The sequence below is a fragment of the Hemicordylus capensis genome, chromosome 5, assembly GCF_027244095.1.
Source record: "Hemicordylus capensis ecotype Gifberg chromosome 5, rHemCap1.1.pri, whole genome shotgun sequence".
In the NCBI taxonomy this organism is placed as follows: Eukaryota; Metazoa; Chordata; class Lepidosauria; order Squamata; family Cordylidae; genus Hemicordylus; species Hemicordylus capensis.
The window spans coordinates 189,310,557-189,331,069 of NC_069661.1; the positions used below are offsets into that span (position 1 = coordinate 189,310,557).

At 40.9% G+C, this 20,513-nt stretch overlaps 2 protein-coding genes and 1 long non-coding RNA gene across 5 annotated transcripts in view; 1 reads left to right on the forward strand and 2 right to left on the reverse strand.

The window, feature by feature from the left end:
- PTPRB (protein tyrosine phosphatase receptor type B) overlaps positions 1-16,373 on the reverse strand; it is a 119,848-nt gene extending 103,475 nt beyond the window's left edge. For both annotated transcript variants that reach the window (XR_008309102.1, XM_053258072.1), the window contains exons 1-3: positions 16,287-16,373; positions 13,623-14,021; positions 339-574 (exon numbers count right to left, since the gene is read on the reverse strand). Coding sequence is in view for 1 of the 2 variants with exons in the window: in XM_053258072.1 (XP_053114047.1) it covers positions 339-574; positions 13,623-14,021; positions 16,287-16,362 (711 nt within the window). In the remaining variant the exon portion in view is untranslated. The remainder of the gene's footprint in view (positions 1-338; positions 575-13,622; positions 14,022-16,286) is intronic.
- LOC128328263 (uncharacterized) overlaps positions 1-20,513 on the forward strand; it is a 31,060-nt gene that overhangs the window by 5,297 nt on the left and 5,250 nt on the right. The window lies entirely within an intron of this gene.
- PTPRR (protein tyrosine phosphatase receptor type R) overlaps positions 18,510-20,513 on the reverse strand; it is a 198,781-nt gene continuing 196,777 nt past the window's right edge. For both annotated transcript variants that reach the window (XM_053258076.1, XM_053258074.1), the window contains one exon: positions 18,510-19,915. In XM_053258076.1, the coding sequence (XP_053114051.1) occupies positions 19,822-19,915 (94 nt within the window). In that variant the 3' untranslated portion in view covers positions 18,510-19,821. The remainder of the gene's footprint in view (positions 19,916-20,513) is intronic.

The following is a 20,513-nucleotide window of genomic DNA, read 5'->3' on the forward strand; positions in this document are numbered from 1 at the left end:
GCACTGGGTTCAATCATTCCTGGGGAAGATGATTACAGACAGGAACAGATGTGGGCCCCAATGAGGTCCTGGAGCTCTGGTAGCTTCACAAAGGTGGCATCTGCTGATGCTGGCCTGCCATGAAAAACTTAAAGCTTTCTGCAAGTATAGAAAATGCGTCTTTTTTCATGTGATCTGCCTAATGAGAGAGACTCTTATACATTCAGGGAGGGAAACTTAGCCAGTTTTACTTGCCTTGAATTCAGTGCAATTTTGAAAAATCCCTGCTATTATGGGATTCTATCCTCAAGGCATATACAAATAAACTGAAATCTGTTCCAGCTGATAACTTATCTTACCTGTTCTGTGGTCCTAGAGAAATGCTGGGTAGAAGTGGAGATCCAGGGTTTTTCTGTCACTTCATATACATTCTGGTTAAGATTGAGATTATTCGTAATTCTATTGTTGCTTTTGGTGCTGGTTCTGAAAGAAGTCACTGAACTGCCAAGAAAACTCTGTGGACTATGTGTAACAGAATTAACTGGAGGGGGTGTCTTTTTAGTGCTCCAAACACAGGTTTCAGCACCTTGGCAATCTAAGATGAATAAAGCACATTACATAAAATCGGTGTTAAACGTACTTAGCAATAATATTTCACACACTGACTATGTATTCCAAATGAATGTGAATATTGTTATGCTGTTAACAGTTTTATAACAGTTGGCAGCATAGTCATTTAACTGAAACAGGTTGCTTTAAACTTCCAATTATATGTCCCGCTGGAATGCTGAGGCGATGTCCACATTATTTTCTCCTAATACATCACTTTCTCACATCATACTATGGGCATCACTCTAGTCACATCTTATGTTCAACAGAAGTACAATCTGGTACAGCATACAGATTTGTACACATGTACAGTTATTCATACATTATGCTCAATAGACATACGGTAGTACACTTGCTATGTCTGTTCTGCTTTTGCAGGGGCCTGTACCCCTTCACTTTTAAAATTAATGCATGTACAGTATTCACACAAAAATGTGTGTGTGTGCGTGTGTGTGTGTGTGTGTGCGTGTGTGCGTGTGTGCGTGTGCATGTGTACAGGTAATTGTACACATGTACAATGTAATAGCTGATTGAATCCAGTCAAGACTGAGGTACTGTTTGGTCAGTAGGAGAGCCAATCAGGATGAAGGGATCCAACCCATTCTGGTTGGGGTTACACTCCCCTTGAAATAGCAAGTGTGCTGCTTGGGAGTACTGTTGGACCCGGCTCTGCTTTTGGAGACTCAGGTGGAGGCAGTGGCCAGAGGTACTTTTGCACAGCTTCAGCTAGTATGTTAGCTGCATCCCTTTCTTGAGAAGGCAGATGTGGCCACAGTTACCCATGCCCTAGTCACATCGTGTCTGGACTACTGTAATATGCTCTGCGTGGGGCTACCTTGAAGAATATTTGGAAACTGTAGCTAGTGCAAAGTGTGGCAGCTAGGATTCTATCCAGAACTGCCTGCTGGGACCATATTATACCCACTCTGAAAGAGCTGCACAGGCTACCACATTTGTTTCTGGGTCCAATTCAAGGTGTTGGTTTTTATCTTTAAAGCCCTTAACGGTTTGGGCCCTGGATATCTGAAGGACCGCCTGCTCCCAAGGGTTTCTGCCCTCTTGACAAGATCATTGGAGGGGGCTCTGCTCCACGTGCCAACAGTGAGAGAGGCTTGGTTGTCGAGCATGTGGGACAGGGCCTTCTCAGTCATTGCCCCCAGGCTTTAGAATGCTCTCCCAGCTGGCATCCGCTCCTCAGTCTCCATGACAGTTTTTAGGAAACAAGAAAAGACATGGCTTTTCACCCAGGCTTTTAAGTGAAAGTATATTTTTACTGCTGCTGCTTTGTGTTTTTATGTATTATTGTTTTTAATGGGCTTTTAAATTTTTAAATAGATGTATTATATTTATATTATCTGTAGTTTTGTATTTTAATTATGCATTGTTTTAATTATATTGTAAACCGCTTTGAGATTATTTTAATGAAAAGTGGTATATAAGCCGAATAAACAAACAAACAAACAAATAAACAATATCTGAACAGAGCTAACGTGTTACCCAAGGACAACTCTGTAATTCTTACTGATCAAAGTGCTTGCTTAGATTTTATTCACTATTGTAAAATAATTATTTTATTGGAGTCTTAATTTGGGGGGGGGTATGCAAATATAAAAACAGAAAAACACACAATAGGGAGTATAGAACCAAGTGAAGAAGGGGAAGCTGGTGGTGGTGGGGAAGAAGGTAAGGTTCAGGGGAGTAACAAGATGGAGTGGGCCCTGCCCCCCCCCCTTTACCCTGTGTCTTTGCTGCAGAAGAAGATATTGAAACCCGGTCAAGTCCTCCGATCAAGAGCCAACAGTGTGCCAATGAGTTGGGGAGCTGAGAGGGGGAAAGCTAAGAGCGAGCCAACTCCTCTCCCTCAGAACACAGGGACATTTGCCCCACCTTGTTCAATTATAGCTACACCCCTGGTCAGGTTCGTATCACACACAGTTTGATTATTATGAGTGTCATATACTGTAATACAGGTAAGATTTGGGCAGACACATTTTGAAAACCCAAAACAAATGTATTTGCACATATCTGCAAATGCACATAGTTCTGTTCTGTAAATGCACATATCTATCTATCTATCTATCTATCTATCTATCTATCTATCTATCTATCTATCTATCTATCTAATTCATATACTGCCCCAAACTTTCATCTCTGGGCAGCTTACAGCATAATAAAACAAATTAAAACACAGGGAATAAAAACCTTAAAACAATTCAAAACCAACGGCAAATTTAAAAGCTTGGGTGAAGAGATACAGTACATTAGGTACGTTAAAGTTGTCAGAGATGGAGAGGCTCTTATTTCAGCATTGAGAGCATTCCAGAATCTTGGGGCAGCAACAGAGAAGACCTGTCTCTGAGTGGCCACCAGACGAGCCAGTGGAAACTGCAGATAAACCTCTCCAGATGAACTCAATGGGTGATGGGGCTCATGGTAAAGAAGATTTTCTCTTAAGTACCCAGGGCCTAAGCTCTTTTAAGACAGGAGTGATACCGGTATGCTCTTTTTGGGATGACCCAGAGACCAATCTGGCTGCCGCATTCTGTACCAACTACAGTTTCGAGACTACGTTCAAAGGCAGTCCCAAATAGAGCTCTTTGCAGTAGTCAAGTCTGGAGGTTGCCAGCAGCTGTACCACTGTTCTGAGATCATTCATCTCAAGAAATGGACGCAGCTGGCGTATCAGCTGAAGCTGATAAAAAGCACCCCTGGCCACTCCCTCAACCTGAGATACCAGTGAGAGGTGTGGATCCAGAAACACTCCCAGGCTGTGCACCTGTTCCTTCTGGGGAAGTGTGAATCCATCCAGAATGGGTAGAACAAAATAGTCTCTAGAGTTCTGACCCTGCACAATAAGTACCTCTATCTTATCTGGATTCAGTCTCAGTTTATTATCCCTCATCCAGCCCCTTACCACCTACAGGCAGGCATTTAGGGAAGTTATGCCTTCTCTTGATGATGTTATGGAGAAATAGATTTGGGTGTCTTCAGCATATTTATAACACTTTTCACCAAATCTCTGGATGATCCCTCCTAGTAGTTTCATTTAGATGTTAATAAGCATTGGAGATGGTGTGGAGCCCTGGGGGACGCCATTCAAAAGCTCACATTTTGAAGAGCAACTATCTTGACGTGACACCATCTGGAATCTGCCCGAAAAGTAGGAGATTTATAGCTCAACATAGCAATTTCTTGCTATAGAACAAACAAGAACCTATAAGATGTGATATTGTATAACTGGTAGTGCTGTGCATCACCAGAATGATTGGGATCTTATTGGGTCTGATTAGTCCAGTGCTTTGGGATGACTATGCATCGCAATGCACAGGAGGATGCCCTCCTCTAATCAAACTCATCTAATAGTGAATTGGGAATGCAGGGCTGACCTAGTGGCAGCATGGTGGGCTCTCCTTCTGTCTTTTTAACTTAGAAACAATGAGCCCTTTCTCACAATCATGGAGAAAGGGCTCTACACTTTCTCACGCGTGGGCAAAACCAGGCTTGGCTTCGTTAGCCCAGTTTTGCCAGTATGTGAGAACAGCCTCCCTAAATTACAAGAGCAAAGGGGTTTAAAAATTCTGCTTTCCTCTCTGGCAGCCAGCCCATAATGCCCTGGGGAAGGAAGCAACGTCATAATGTTGCATCCTTTCCTGATGTCTTACTGGGGGGAAATGGCTGCTCCTGCAGAGCTTAGCACCTGCTCACCTTTAGGACTGCCTCTCCCAGCCAGTCCTGTCCCTCCTGGGAGATCTTCCCAGGTTGCCCTTCATTCAGTCCCTGGTCTTAGGTCCATAGTACTAGGTCCATAGTACTAGGGCCCGTGGAAGGGCTTTCTCTGCCCCCCCTAGTCTGGAACTCTCCCCCCCTGCCCTAGATTGGGTCGCCCCCTCCCTTTCAGCCTTTAAATCCTTACTGAAAACATTTCTTTTCCGCTGGGCATTTGCCCTTTAATTTAAGTGTTTGTTTTTAAAAAAGAATTGGTGCTGTTTTTGCCGTGTATACCACCCTGAGTCTGTGGATTGGGAGGTATGTTAAATCTTTAAATAAATAAATACATTTTTTAAAATGAGAGTAACAGGAGTACTTATGAATGCACTGTGAAATACGCACATGAATACATGAAGCTGCCTTATTGTGACCATTAGTCTATCAAGTCTACTTTTGTCTACTTTGACTTGCAACATTTCTCCAGGGCTTCAGGCAGTGGTATTTTCAGCTCTACCCCTGAGATGCTTTTAGGTGGAGATGTGGAGAACTGAACCTGGGACCATCTATAGGTGAAGTACGTGATCTAAGGCTGAGCTACAGACCCTCCCACAAATGTTTGGTGGTACCATTATCAGCACCTGCCTCTCTCAGGTTCAACCAGGCTCAAATAAGCAACCTGCTACTCTTCAGCCAAAGTCATGTGCGTGCTCCTACACAAGCAGCTTTGAGAAATATATCCACTTGATAAATCGACATGTGAATATATTTCCTAACTAAAAGTGTTTGCTCTGTAGAGATTTTGTCATCTCTGAAGCAATATGAGTGCTATATGAGTGCTATATGAAATGCTATATGAATGCTCCTTGAAGCCATTATTTTTCTTCACATGCAGCACTCTGGATTTAAAGTGGAAAACCCAAAATTTATTGTTACTTTGTTGTTATTCTATTTCAAATATATTTTGATCTATTTTCAAATCTTAAAGTATTGTATTGATTGGAACTTACTTAGTTTGATCAGCCTTTCTGTGGCTTCTTTTGAAACATGAGATATGAATTGCAAACAAAACATAAATTCATACAGATAGCATTCTATTGTGCAAAAGTTTTTAAAAATCTTATTTGATTACTCAGTTGGATCTTTTTATCCAACAGATTAGAAACTTTGGACATAGGAGGCATGTTTCTTCTGTCATGAATGCAACTTTTGTGTGATTGTATGGCTGTCTTGAGTTGTTTTTTAAAAAATCATTGATAGAGTCTTTTTAATCATATGAAATACTTGTCCAATAGGAAGCAAGTTCATGTGGATTGGTTATTAGAATTTACCTCTACAGCAGGTAAAATCTTAAAGACTACTTTCTAGCTATGTTACTTTTGATACCAACAGGATGATTCCCACCTACAAACACAAGGTACAATAATATCACATAAGTGTGGATAATACATAGAATTGAGGTCCGTCCCTGAAAACCCGCAGACTCCGAAGCCCTATTCAGACAGTGGCCAACATACTGCACAGCATCCTGGTGGCACTTCCAGGACTGCGGGAGCTGTTGCATGCTTGTGAAATTGCATTCACACAGTTGCACAAGAGTGCTCTTGCACAATTGCCGGAAATTGTGTGAATGTAGTTGTATGATGGTCCATCTATTATTTCCTGAAGAATTATCTAATTAAATAAAAATCAGGCTTGACCTCACAGTGATCTGCCTCCCACTTTGAATTATTTAACACTTTGAATTATTATGAGGACATTGTTGCAGTCCCCAGGCAGGCAGCAAAAGCATGATGTTTATCCAGCTCTTTGTAGGCTGCCATATATGGCTAACAGGCAGTATGCAGCTTGGTCAGGTTCAGGTCTACTTTATAAAAATAGATAATTTCAAACTTTAATTTCCATGTAATGTGTCCTACCAGGTTTATTCAGGAAACAGCCTTCTGGTGGGCACAGCCCTCAAGCTTCTGATAATGTATGGGTCATGATTATATGAGCTTTTTTAGTCACCTATGTTTTAAGGGATGCCAGAGTTGCAATTAGAACGCGGGAAGAGACTGTTGCACGTATTCCTCCCACAAGTCATGGTTTCCCATCCATGGTGAAGAGAAGGCTAGCTTCTTTCTTTGTGGCTGAGAGCAGGTTTTTTCTGTGGTTTTCTGTGGCTACTGCTGCTGCATGTATAGACCCAGTTTTTGAGACCAACTGCAACTTGGAAAATCAAGTTGCAGTTCCTCTCACAATCTTCCTCTCACAAACAAACGTCACCGTCTTCTATTTCTACCGTACATTCAGAATTGTTTTGCCTGAGGCACTTACTCATAGCAGTAGGGTTTCATGCATTTCTATTTTCATAGGAGGAGGTTTTGCAGCCACAACGCTAGGCTGGTTGCCACGTCTAACAATTTTAGCTCACAGACCCTCTAAAAAAGTTGTAATGACTGGGTAAGAGGTAGCAGATGTTTCTAAATATAATTACTTAGCATGTAATTATGATGTCTTAGAACTTCAAGCTATGATTTCTCCCCTGCCAAAAGGAGCAGTTTGTGAACTTTCATCCTGAAGCAAACATCTTTTAAAAACATTGACACATATGCTACTTAATGCTACTTATGAAATACTTTCAAAGAGTATCCCTTGTTCCAGACCTTCTACGTTAGCCCAAGGTATATTTTGAACCCCTTAGGAAGGACTTCCCCCCCTCAGATGAACAATAAGTCAATTTAGAAGTTTTCTTATTTTAAATATAATCTTTGCTCTTCTTCTAACAGGAAATTCTAGGATTCTGTTAAATCACAAAAAAGGTTCATTGTACATGTGAGGTAAGCCCAGTACTGGCTCTGTGACAGCCCATTCAGAAGAGTTTGATAATGAATCACAACGCTGTCTTAAATAACATCAGTCATGCAATTTTATGATTGCTTCCAACACTGCCTTCAGGAGTTTTTGGCAATATGGAAATGTAAGGACAAAGCTGTATAAAAAATTCGCTTAATGAAAAATGGTTCTGTGCCAAGGTAACTCAAATCCTGTGTCAAGAACAATGTGGCATAGTGGTTGGAGTGTCAGACTAAGAGAAAGAGACTTACATTTAAATTACCATTCAGCCATGAGTGACCTTGGCTAGCCATCATCTTTCAGCCTCACCTACCTCACAGGGTTGTTGTGAGGATAACACGGTGGTGAAAGAAACATGTGCAGCATCCTGAACTAATTGGAAGCAGAGTAGAATCAAAATGTAATAAAATTAATGTTTAGCTGCTCTTTAGTCCAATTTTCAACCCAGCTCCTCTGATAAAGAGCTGCAGATCTAGATTTCATTTCTTAAAACCTGAGATTTATTCTGGTTGGAATATTAGGTGTAGTGGGGTTGTGGTTGTTGTTTTTTAAATCAGACCTGGGATAGAAGGGACAACAAGTGTATAGGCGCTTAAGGCTGCAATTTCATGCACCCTACCTGGGAGAAAGCCCTAGTGAACACAAGTGGCTTACTTACAAGTTGCATGCTTAGGATTACACTGTATAGCAAAGCCTGTGTCGATTGGGAAGGAGGTGAATTCAAAAGGGAGGTGATGGGACCATTAGATCATGAAGGAGTGAAAAGGATTATTAAGGAGGATAAGGAGATTCCAATGTCAGCTTTACATGTCACTGACAAGCTGCTTTTAAAACTTAGGAGTGGTTTCTGATGCAGTACAAGGTGCTGTGGTTAGAAAGGAAGACATGAGCAGCTTTATTGTATACACACAGGACCTTGTATACAATGGGGTGCATTAGAGAATGGCTTCAGTCTGGGTCTGACTTGACTCTTTAGGAGGTGCTTTGTATGCTTCCTTATCACTATGCCTTCCTAAGTAACATCAGTCATTTAGTTCATCATGTGCTATATCTTTTTTGCTTATCCTCTGTTTTGTCTATTTAAGATTATAGACAAAACAAAGAGAGGATATAACGTATGAGTAAAACGATTCATGTCAAATTTGGTATCTAATGATTTATTCCTTTTGAAGTGAATTGAGCTTTCTTTTCTGGGTAATTTTAAAATAATATTACTGTCACAATTACAGTAAAATGTTGGTAGCTTTTAACTAAGAACATCAAGTTATAAAGATGTGGATTAGTTTGGTGACACCATAACACTGGATCTTTCTAATTTTTGAAATACTCATACCCAGATTCCAACATGAAGCTTACAAGTTATTTGGGACAAATTGCAAATAACTGTTACAAGCTTGTCTTATAACATTTGCTGCATCTCAACATTGGTGAGATGCTGATGGGATTTAACAGGCAATATGCTTTCTGCTTGCTTTCTAGACTGCATATGAATTCTATAATAATAATGGGGGTTTGTAGCATTGATTGTGTGGATCATAATTGCTGCATTTATCAGATATTTAAGGCTCAGAGTGGCTTATATAAACATTTACCAGTTTTTAAAAATAAGGGACAAACACAAATAAATTGAACATCCCTAAACATTATTTGATCAGCCCTCAAACATTATTCTCTGGCAGCAACTTAGCAGGGGTAAGAAGGCTTCAGGCTTGTGGAATACCATTATTTTTTACTAGAACCCTGAAGAACACCAACTAAAACCAGATGGCTGTGCGAAGGGTGGAGAAGATGCAACCAATGGCTGGGGAAGGGACAGAGCCAGACACAAAAAGGTGACTTTGATGGGTGGAGCCATTTGTCTGCTTCATCAAGTGAGTGGGACAATCTGCATATACAAGTAGAAATCTACATCTGAGTTACTACAGAGCAGAGATTGAACAAAAACTCTAAAGCTGGCCAACAGAACTACACATAGACATAGTGAACAGCAACCAATCATATTTTACAGGTGAGAAATACCGAGAGATAAGTGATTCGCCCAAAGCCAGCCATGGCTCCCCACACCCACCCTTACTTGCAATTCTATTTGCTATTGTTAAACTACTGGGTGTCAGATACCCTGTTACAAATAACTCTGAGAGTATGTAATATGCTCTGGCTGGAAGAGATGGTACAGCTCCTCAGTAGTTCTTGGTCCAGGGTGCTGGGGCCAGGTTGCTCTTATCTATAACTTCTGTAGCTGCAGGGCAATGGACAGTTGTGTCAAAATTATCACACTAGCATGGAGGGGGAGCAAACATTTATTAGGGGCATTGGCTATGACTGGCTCAGGCTCCACAAACTGCCCCATTCACCTCTTAGTATTGTAGAGCAGCAACCCCACTTGCTCATCGACCATTCCCTGACACTGAAGTGAATGGAGCAGTGAGCATGGGATTTTGTCTGTGTATTCAGGTTTCTGTGGCTGAAACCCAAATATACAACTTGAATAGCGTGTGTTCAATTTGCCTCTGTATTCAAGTTGTCTGTGGCATGTAACGTGGAGATTGGCGGTCCGCACCCCCTCCCCCGCTGTTCCATCTGAATTCGGACAATAAGGTGAGCTGCCTTTCTGCAGTCAGCGAGGTAGGGGAGCTGGCTGTGCAGGCTTTCTTCTGGACAGAGAGACAGCCCACACAGCCAATTGCGCCGGTGCTGAGGGAGGAGTTTCCTCCTGCAACTCTGGGTCCAAGGCCAGCAGTCTGTGGTTCTGAATTTGGACGTACTGCAGGCTGCTGGTAACCCCAAGTTGAGATGATGAAACTTCATTCAAACTGAGGGTTCAGACTGGAGTCCCAATTTTCGTTTCATCACCCCCACCCAACTGCAGTTACCTGCAGTCTGCAGTTTCATCGTTTCATCACCCCCACCCAACTGCAGTTACCTGCAGTCGGACGTAATGTTAGCAGAACCGCAGGTCTTTCCAATGTGCAAATGTGGCCTATGTATGTAATGGAGCTGGTGTGGGTCAAGCCTCTAGGGTGCAGCAGAGAAGAAATAGGAAACTGACAGTTACAATCAAATGAGTGTGAGATGCCAAAATATAGCTAAGCAAGGAGTATTACTGACTATCACCTGTCTTTGCTGCACGATGTTGTGTGATACCAAGCATAAATGAATTTTTAAATTATTGTATGAATTCAGAACTATCAACACCTGAAACTACAGCTTCACTTTTCTTATGTCATATACTCTGATGAATAGATGTGAATGATTCACAGAAGGGAACAGATGTGGGTCCTATTATGTCCTGATTATGAACCTCCTAAATAATCATGGCTCTAAATCACAATAAATGTCCTAACTTGATAGAATCATAGATGGCCAATCTGAATGTTTCTGCCCCTTGAATATTTCAAATAAATTCACAACAAAAGTTGATCATATGAATGAACATTTTCATTCAGCAATGTTCCTTATTGATAATTTTGTTTTAAAATGGTATGAATATGGACTGCAAACCCATTCCAATATATTTAGAAGTTCTAGGCATTAAAAAGATTGAGTTATGTTTACTATGCAATGTTCATAGAATGATACTGTTGAAAAGCAGTATACATAGTATGACCTGGTTCAGATGTTCAGTTCACAATATGCAAGGCAAGGGTTCCTAACCTTGGATGCTGTTGGCCTACAATTCCCATTATCCTCAGCACAATGGCCTTAGATGATGGCCATGAATAATTTTCTTTGGCTACAAATCATTGGGATAACAGCATTGACCTGCCTTAACTGGCCCTTGAATTTCTCAGAATCTCTGAACTCTGGAGATGCAATAATCCTCACACTAATTTATCGCATATGTTCTGGGACTGTCCCATAGTGCGAGGATTCTGGAGGGAGGTTATTACATGTATTAGTTTAGTAATGGATTCATCCCTTGCACTGAATGATCTCAATGCAGTACTGCAGTATATCCCAACTGAGTGGGGACTAAAATCAGGTCCTTGACGATGGCTATGGAGAAGTTTACTGGTAGCCAAGAGATTAATACTGCAGCAATGGAAATCTCCCACTTGCCCTAGGAATGAGGAATGGGTGTATGATCTGCTTGAGTTAGCGGCATATGAAAAATGGGCATCATAGAATTAAATAAACTGGATAAATGGTCAGAAATCTGGGATATCTTTCCCCTTAGAATAAAGGGGAAAACAAAAACCCTTTCTGATTTACTCACATCTATTGGTGCAATGGTGTGTATTTCCTTCTCTCCCTCCCCCCTCTGATCCTCCTCTTCCTCTTTCCCTCTATCTCTCCTTGTTCCTTATCTCTTATTTGTTTGTTTATTCATTTATTCATTTATTTGTTTATTTATTCGATTTATATAATGCCCTTCCAAAGTGGCTCAGGGCGGTTTATAACAAGGTAAAAACACTTAGAACCAGTTAACAGTTAAAATCAAAATTATAAAAACAGAATAAAACCAATTAAACAATTCAACAGCTAAAAAACCCTGGAGAACCAAACTATCTCTCTGTTTACCTCTCCAACAGGTAAACAGCAGAGCACTAAGGAATGAATACACACTCCAGATACAGAGTAGGTAGCAGAGGATGGTTTAGTTGTTGCAGCTAATTAGAGAAAACAGATGAAGATTCTTGTAGAACTAAATACTAAGTATTTATTGGTTAAGTACACCTGGATAGGAAAGACCTAATCCTAATCTAAAATACTACATAATGAATAGTAAGGGGATATATCTCCCCGTCTCAGGGGCATTGCTAGGGGAGAGGGGGGCCCGTGTTCGACCCTCTCTCTGGCAGCCCCTTGGAGTGAGGGAAATAATGAAGAAAGGGAGGGGTGGATCTGGGGGGTCCATCAGGAGCTTGGGGGCCTGGGTTCTTTGAGCCCATCTGCTCAATTATAATTACACCCCGGTTCCATCTACTATCTAAGAGGAAAGAAGGATTGTGACTCAGCACAGGAAGTGCTGAATAGTCAGATCAGGGGACAGATAGGGAAACCATTACTCACTGTCTCTACTCCCAATGCCCCTAGTGGTCATTAGGATAGCTGGTGCAAAAGGTCGATGCACTGGAACTCCATCTCCAACACTCATTTCTTTTTCTACCTTCCCCCAGCCAGCACAGTGTGCAAAGGCTGGCTAGGGGAGGGAAGGTCGGGGCCGTGCCGGCGGGATGGGGTGAAACGGGGGAAGATGTATGTAAAATACAAAATGTAAAAAACCCCATTAAATTAAAGGGGGGAGGAAAAAAGGCATTCTAAATGCCGCTTATTATGTGTAAAAGGTAAAGTGTGCCGTTGAGTCGGTGTTGACTCCTGGTGACCACAGAGCCCTGTGGTTGTCTTTGGTAGAATACAGAAGGGGGGGAGGTTACCATTGCCTCCTCCCACACAGTATGAGATGATGCCTTTCAGCATCTTCCTATATCATTGCTGCCCAATATAAGTGTTTCCCATAGTCTGGGAAACATACCAGTGGGGATTCAAACTGGCAACCTCTGGCTTGCTAGTTAAAATATGCCTTGCTAGTCAAGTTAGGGGAGAGCTGATCTTGTGGTAGCAAGCATGGCTTGTCCCCTTAGCTAAGCAGGGTCCACCCTGGTTGCATGTGAAAGGGAGACTAGAAGTGTGAGCACTGTAAGATATTCCCCTTAGGGGATGGAGTCACTCTGGGAAGAGCATTGAGGTTCCAGGTTCCCTCCCTGGCATCTCCAAAATAGGGTTAAGATAGATTCCTGCCTGCAACCTTGGAGAAACCACTGCCAGTCTGTGAAGACAATACTGAGCTAGATAGACCAATGGTCTGACTCAGTATATGGCAGCGTCCTATGTTCCTATGTTTCTAGATGGACCTATGGTCTGACTGAGTATATGGCAGCTTCTTATGTTCCAAGTCATTTCCCTGCTGCACCATTAGGTGGCTTTTATATTATGTGTGCATACACATAAACGAAAATATCCTCTTATATGTGATTCTATAAAACTTAAGAGCCTATGTTTGCTAAGATAACACAGTACTTGCCTATTTACTGTTGCTGGGTTTCTTTTTTAAAGAAAGGATTGCTCATTTCTAAACATTTATTTCTAGGATGATATGGATGAAGAGGAGAGCTGTATAATGTGTACAATCATTTTTTACAGAATGCATTAATCCTACACTCAACACCATCCTCAATAAATCAAAAAAGGAATGTCAACTTTTGTGTTGATTCATACCCATGTGATTTGCAAAATATTCAATAAACATATTATAAAAACAGCTAGACACAGACATCTGGGGCAAAAGGAAAGGTAATTAATTGTGAAAACATGCCACAGGCTGACAAGTATATAAGCATATAAGGAAGACATTTCTCATTACTGTCCTTAAAAAGTTCTTTTCTAACTGTCCTGAATGGTTTTTCATTGTTGCAAGCCATGCTATTCTCCCACAGTTTAAATATCATGGTGCAATAAAAATTAGTGGGTGCACAACAGGAGCAGCTTACCTTTCTTTGAGCACAGGTTTTCACTGACCTGTGAAAGCTCCCCCTTCTTGTTGAGCTCAATTCGTTTCCAAGTGTCAGGATATTTCCTACCCACGATTACTCTGGCGCCTTGTTTCTTGAGGAACAATGAATTGTCTTTCACCTCAAGGAGTCCTTCCTTGCCATGACAAGTCCAGCTGGGTGCCTCAGAGCAGTTGCTGATGATTGCTCTGCGAGAATGTGCGGCAGAGGTCTTGTTGAAGGCCAGACACTGGCCTGAGTGCACATGGAGAAGCTTCTCATTCTTCATCCACCTCCACTGCTGGTTTTGATTGGTTGAGTTGCACCTTTCCACATGGACTTTTACATTGCTTTCAGAAATGCATAGCTTTTTTTGCTCATGGATAATCCGGAAATCACCTGGAAGATGAAGGACCCATAGACAGGGAACAGAGCTCAGGGCGACTGTTATAAAAGTACAGTAGCAGCAACAGCACAAACCCATAGTGCAGAAAAGCCATTCCCATGACCATTTCCTTCACACTTGAAGTTTCTTGCTTTGACACTGGTTGATACCCTAACAAAGTGCTTCTGTAATGAGCAACGTTGCACTAGAGCAAAAAGATCACGTAGGTGTGCCCAAAATACAGGGATCTGCAGAACTGTACTCTTGCACAATAGCATTCTGGCACATAACGTCCCTTTAAAACAAATGAGGTACATGACAGGTTGCACAATAGTGCATGCACAAGCATGCACAAGCATGCTTCAGACAATAGTCTGAAGTGCAAGCTCCAGACTTACCGCAAGTGACTCGTGCAACCTGAGTTCAAATCCCCATTCAGCCATGAAACTCACTGGGTACCTTTTGGCCAGTCACGTATCTCGCAGCCTAACCTACCTCACAGGGTTGTTGTGAGGGTAAACATAACCATGTACACTGCTCTGGGCTCCTTGGAGGAAGAGTGAGATATAAATGTAAAATAATAATGATAATAATGGTGATGATAATAATAGTGTTTTTCCACAAGCACTTCACTAGTCAGGATGTCAGCCACTGTTCTAGCTATACCCAGATTCACAAGAAATGGGCTTTGAACAGTTGTTAGAGCAGAACTGTTTTACTTTGGGTATTGCAATGGGCAACACACTCCCTGAAAGAAGTAAGACAGTAAGACATGACTGCATTGTTATAAGTATGGTTACTGATTTGTAAGCCACCTTCAAAGTTTTTAGAATGGAAAGAATTGCACTGGCTGTTGATATATTTCTGAGCAAAATACAAAATGCTTATTATTATCTATAAGCCCTCAACACCTTGGGTCCATGATACTTAAGAGAGTGCCTTCTCTGTTTGGTTGTTTGGTGGCAACTCAGGACGGGGCCTTCTCTGTGGCTGCCCCAGAGCTTTGGAATATGCTCCCTGTCAAAATAAAGAGAATTTCTATCTTGGTTTGCTTTTAGGAAGACCCTCAAGACACACCTGGTTTCCTCAGGCTTTTAACCAAAATTAATTTTAAACTAATTGTTTTTATCCTAGGATTTTTTTTAGTCCGTGAAATTGTTTTAATTGTTTTTACTCTGTTTTATATTTGTTGTGTTTTAAATTGTGTAAAACGCCTAGAGATGCACATACCAGGTAGTGTATAAATAGGATAAATGAATAAGGGCAGATTTAAAAAGTTTAAAACAAGACACAAAACAGCCAGTAAGCAAATAAGCTCACTTGCATAAAAGCAGTTTAAAAAGTGGTACTTTATAATCACATCAAGCTTTGGACAGGGGGATACTGTCTTTCTGCATAGTTCTGAAGACTTCCTTAACTCCATCCTCCCCCAAATAGGAAAAGATGGATGATCAACATTAGCCACCTTTGCTTTCTTTTTGCAACTTTAAGTAACCCAGAGTCTTTGAACACATTTGGTAACAAGCAAACTAAGCTGAACAAAAGAGGTTTCCCCAAATTTGTTTGCCTCTCTCCAGTTGTATGTTTGTGCTCCACTTACTACATAGAAATGTAGAGCAATCATGTTACTAATGCAAACTTTACATCTTATGCTTCTAACTGCATTGAAGTTCTCAGAAATCATAATTTTGCAATATAAATCAGCATACAATGGTTAGAGTCAAGACTAATCCCTCCCCAAAATAAAACCTCTCAAAATACAATATTCACAGAACAGACACAATTTCTTTTTTAATTTTTCATCACAGATCTTTGGAAAGCTAATTGTTCAGTGAAAAGTCTCATCATCAGCAAAATAGCTACAGCACTTAAAATAACATGATCATCCTGGATTGTACATTTCATTACTAGCTGATTATGAAATAAATTCTCATACAAATTCTAGCGAATATGTATCTGTTAATTTTCTGGTTTTATAATCTTCAGAAAGCATGAATAAAGGTAAAGGGTCCAGCTCTACACAGATTTGGATCAAATGGAGTGTTCAGTGGGAGGACTCTCGAAAAATGAAGTAACAGAATTAAACAGAAAGCTTATTTCCTTTTTGAAGGCAATCTAAACAGTCTTGAAACTGATTGGCCCATCCCTCTATTCCTCTTGTGTAAACTGAAGCTCGGAAATAATTCTCTCTTAGCAGTCTTGAGGATACTCCCAAGAACACTTGGGAGTCATTGCCATGATGAGTTAAAAACAAGGAGCTGAAGAGGAGTTGTACTTACCAGAGATCTCAAAGGCCAGGCAGGTAAAAATCAGAAAACGAAATAAAGTCTCCATTTTCCCTCTGACAACTCCCATTGCTTCTCTCTTTTTAAAAAAATATGCATACCCTAGACAAGTGAAGCGAAGGCTAGGAAGGAAATGTGCCTTCACTGGAGGAAAAGTCAGTGACGAACACTTCCTTCTATTCAATTGTTTTGGGGGAGTTTTACATCACTTTGCTCTTTCATCGGATACTTAAGTGTGTGCTGACTATCTGTTCTAGTTAGAAAAATCCATGCAAACGAGGAGGACGTTTAAAGACAAATGCAGTGCTTAAACATCTTTCAAAACTCAGTCGAGGAAAAAGGGGCTGTAATTTTACTTAATTGTCTGTCTGTGAACCATTATGTGTCTGCAGGTGTTCATGATTGGGCTGCAAAAATATATACCATGTTACCCTGTAAACACAACCAGCTTTTGTAATGATATGTTATGAATCCATTCAGGAATTGCACGTGATTGGATACTACATACAACTCATCCTTGTATCCATAGATCAGAAGAGTGATGAGCCAAATCTCTAGGGCTAGGGAAACATGGCCTCTCCAGCTGTTTTTGAACTGCTGCTCTCATCATTCCCAACCACAATACATTGTGCTGGGGGATGGTGATGGAAGTTGTAGTTCGACAACAACAACAATTGGAGAGCCAAGGTTGCCTACCCCTGCTTTCAGGCCTTAAACCAAACAACAATCATCAAAATATTGACCTTGCTTAAGGAAGTGGCACACATGACACCGAGAGTTGATTCTCACACGTGCCCTGTTCTGACTAGTATCATCCAGTTGCATGAAGAAAGTTTATGCTGTGTTTGACCATTGTTGAGAGAAAAACTGTCATAGTCTTGTGCAACACAAGTCTTCTCTAGGAGACAGATGTACTGTATATATCATTGGCTTACAGAAAACTAAGTAATGACCTTTATATCCTCCCCACCCTTTGAGGCGGTCAGGGTAGTGTACAGGATTCTTCCCCCATTTTGTCCTTATAACAATCCTTTCAGGTATGTTTAGGTGATATAGAGTGATTAGCCTCACAGTCACATAATCTAGTGAGGTGCATGGCTGAATGGTGATCATAGGAACATAGGAAGCTGTCATATACTGAGTCATATCCTTGGTCCATCTAGCTCAGTATTGTCTACACAAACTGGCAGCAGCTTCTCCAAGGCAGGAATCTCTCTCAGCCCTATCTAGGAGATGCCAGGGAGGGAACTTGAAACCTAGATGCTCTTCCCAGAGCGGCCCCACCCCCTAAGGGGAATATCTTACAGTGCTCACATGTGGTCTCCCATTCAAATGCAACCAAGGCAGAACCTGTTTAGCTAAGGGGACAAGTCATGTGTGCTACCACAAGACCAGCTCTTCTCGAACATGGATTTCCTGCTAACTGGGCAAAGAGGCACCTTTTAAATGTGGTGATTCTCTTTATTGAGCAAGTGGAGAGCAACTGGCCCTATCCACCCCCAGCACAGGACCTCCAGTGACTATTGCTAGTGTCTGTCATGTTTCTTTTTAGATTGTGAGCCCTTTGGGGACAGGGAGCCATCTTATTTATACATTATTTCTCTCTGTAAACCACTTTGGAAACTTTTGTTGAAAAGCAGTATATAAGTTGTTGTTGTTGTTGTTTTCCCAGTTCTAGTCTTTAGCTTCTATACTACATTGGTTCTTTATCCAGAGATCAATGGTCCAGCACCCGATTATATTAGGATGGCTTGAGTTCTGGTACTGGGCCTAGGAAGATCCTTGCCTGGAAGGAACCTTTAATGCATCAAGTGTGTAGTTGCACTGGTGTGAAAATTGGTGTTTTTCTAGTGGGCACATCTTTATGGAGGATTCCTGCACTCCAGGGTGGACATGGAAGCACTCCACTGGAACTGGAGAAAGTGTTCCAGGAAAAGGTCCATAGCTACATAATCCTCACTGGGGAAAGCTTCCACAACCTAGTGCTGGTTCCACAGTCATTCCTGTCAGCTGACCATGTCAATGAGGGAGGCATATTAAAGTATACCGTGTGGAGTAAAAATATCCAATCAAGGTGTTCATGAGCAACTTATCATCTCTACCTGCCCCAACAGGAAAAGGACAAGTTGATCTGAGCTCCATTTGCCTATTAGAGTAGAAGAGAGTAAAGTTTGATGGTGACAGTCAGTGAAATGAAACAATAAACATACACATATCTTCACATATTTTGTATCAAGTTTATTGGCTGTATGAAGCAAAGGTAACATCACTGCTTTAGAAACTGATTATAAGATTCTGTGTTCACATGCCCCTAATTTTTGCCCAAAGGAGATGTGCCAGCTGTACCTGTTTCATAACATTATCATTACCAAGATAAAAATTAGAAAGAAGAGCACCCTCATATTTCATATAGCTTTCTAACTTATGTTTCCAAATACATCTATCTCCTCACTGCAAAGCATGGAAGGTTGACAACTTATTAAAAAAGAAAAAGAAAAAAGAAGAACCCTTTTAGCAAAAGACAGGCAAATAGTTAAAATTCATACCATTTAATATATATTACAAAGTTTCTTTTTAAAAGTAAGATGAATCACAGGATTCACAAATACACAGGATTCTGTCCTGGAGCAAAAAGCAGCTTCTAAAACAATTAACAGTATTGAATAAATACATAAACATCTTAAAACAGACACTGGGTTAAATCCATGGGGAATTTCTCCTGTGTAAGCCCCATTAAAATTAACAGAAAATGCACAAAATTACAAGTTCCAATAAAATACATATTTCTTTGATAACTTTCATTCGTTTCAGTGGGACATATGCAGGAGATGTTCCCTTTGTATTTCAGCCATTGTGTTCTGCATTTTTTAAAAACAGAATTTACTATACATATTAAATATCTAATAGTAGTTTCTAGAGTTGTCATATAAAATACTAACGGAGCCAGAGTAGTTTCAAAAACAATGGATTTTTATTTTTCCATGTGTGTGTTTTTTTGTTTTCATTAGAACCCATACTCGATCACTTGCAGCTTTTAGCAGCAAGAATCATAAGTGGTTCTGAATTAAGTTTACCACATAATAGGTAATAGCACTTAACAGGTACAGTTGAACACCTGACAGCCTATTTACGAGACAGACTTTGCAACATTAAAGCATTTATACACATTTCTTCAGTAGAATTTCCCATGTCCAGCTGCTGGAGAACATACAGACATACATTCTGTGTGGCAGATTCCATTAATACAGAAAGAAATCCCCCATAAGATATTATATATGAAATCCAAATGTAACATCAGTACATTAACTTCCATTAAAACTGTTTCAGGGAACTCACAATACATTCAAGACAAAGGTCCATCAATCTGGTATGCTTTTTTTTTCTTTTTTAAACCATCAACATTCCTTTTACAAGTTGGCTGCAAAGCGTCTTCTTCCACTGCTGTGAACTCCTTGAAGAAGTTGCTGGTAGGTAATGAAATAAATTACCTCAAGAGATTGACACACTTGGTTCTTCCTTCCTTCTTGTTTCACTGAATGGCTTCGGCAGAGAGCCTACTTTCATACAGGTTCAATGCATGGTGCACAAATTCATACTGTTCACTTGTCTGGACCATTCCACCTCTGAAAGAAGAGGGGGAAATGGTGTATTGATAATATTATGCTGAAGAAAGACAATAATGTTGGAGTGTTTTTTTAGAGACAGCTGAAGGCAATTTGACAAAGGAATCATTGGGCTTTTCCATATGGCAGTAACAGATGCTAAGAAAACAGCATAAGTTGAGAGTTTACAGAGAACCCATATTGACTCCCATAGATTGTCACTCTCCTTTCTTCCCTGATGGGGAGGTTACATAAGAAGAAGGTAGGGACGAGCATGAGCCTGTTCAGCGCTTCCTTTTTCAAGTGCTGACCAGTTTGAACACCAGCTCGACAGGCAGGGAGGGGTACCTTTAAGATACAGATAGAGCTCCTTTCCTTCATCTTAAAGGTACCACTCCCTGCCCCTCAAGGGAGTGCATGAACAGTTCGTGCACATCCCTAAAAGAAGGCCCCTAGCATGATTTCCACTGCACCACCTGCTGGCTAGTTCTTGCATTCCATGATTAGCTCACATTTGCCAGAAAAGTAGTTTGAATAGTGGTGGGTTAACCATGGAAAGCAAGAGCTGTCCAGCAGGTGGCACAGTGGAAATTACGCCAGGAGTCTTCTTCCTTCCCCT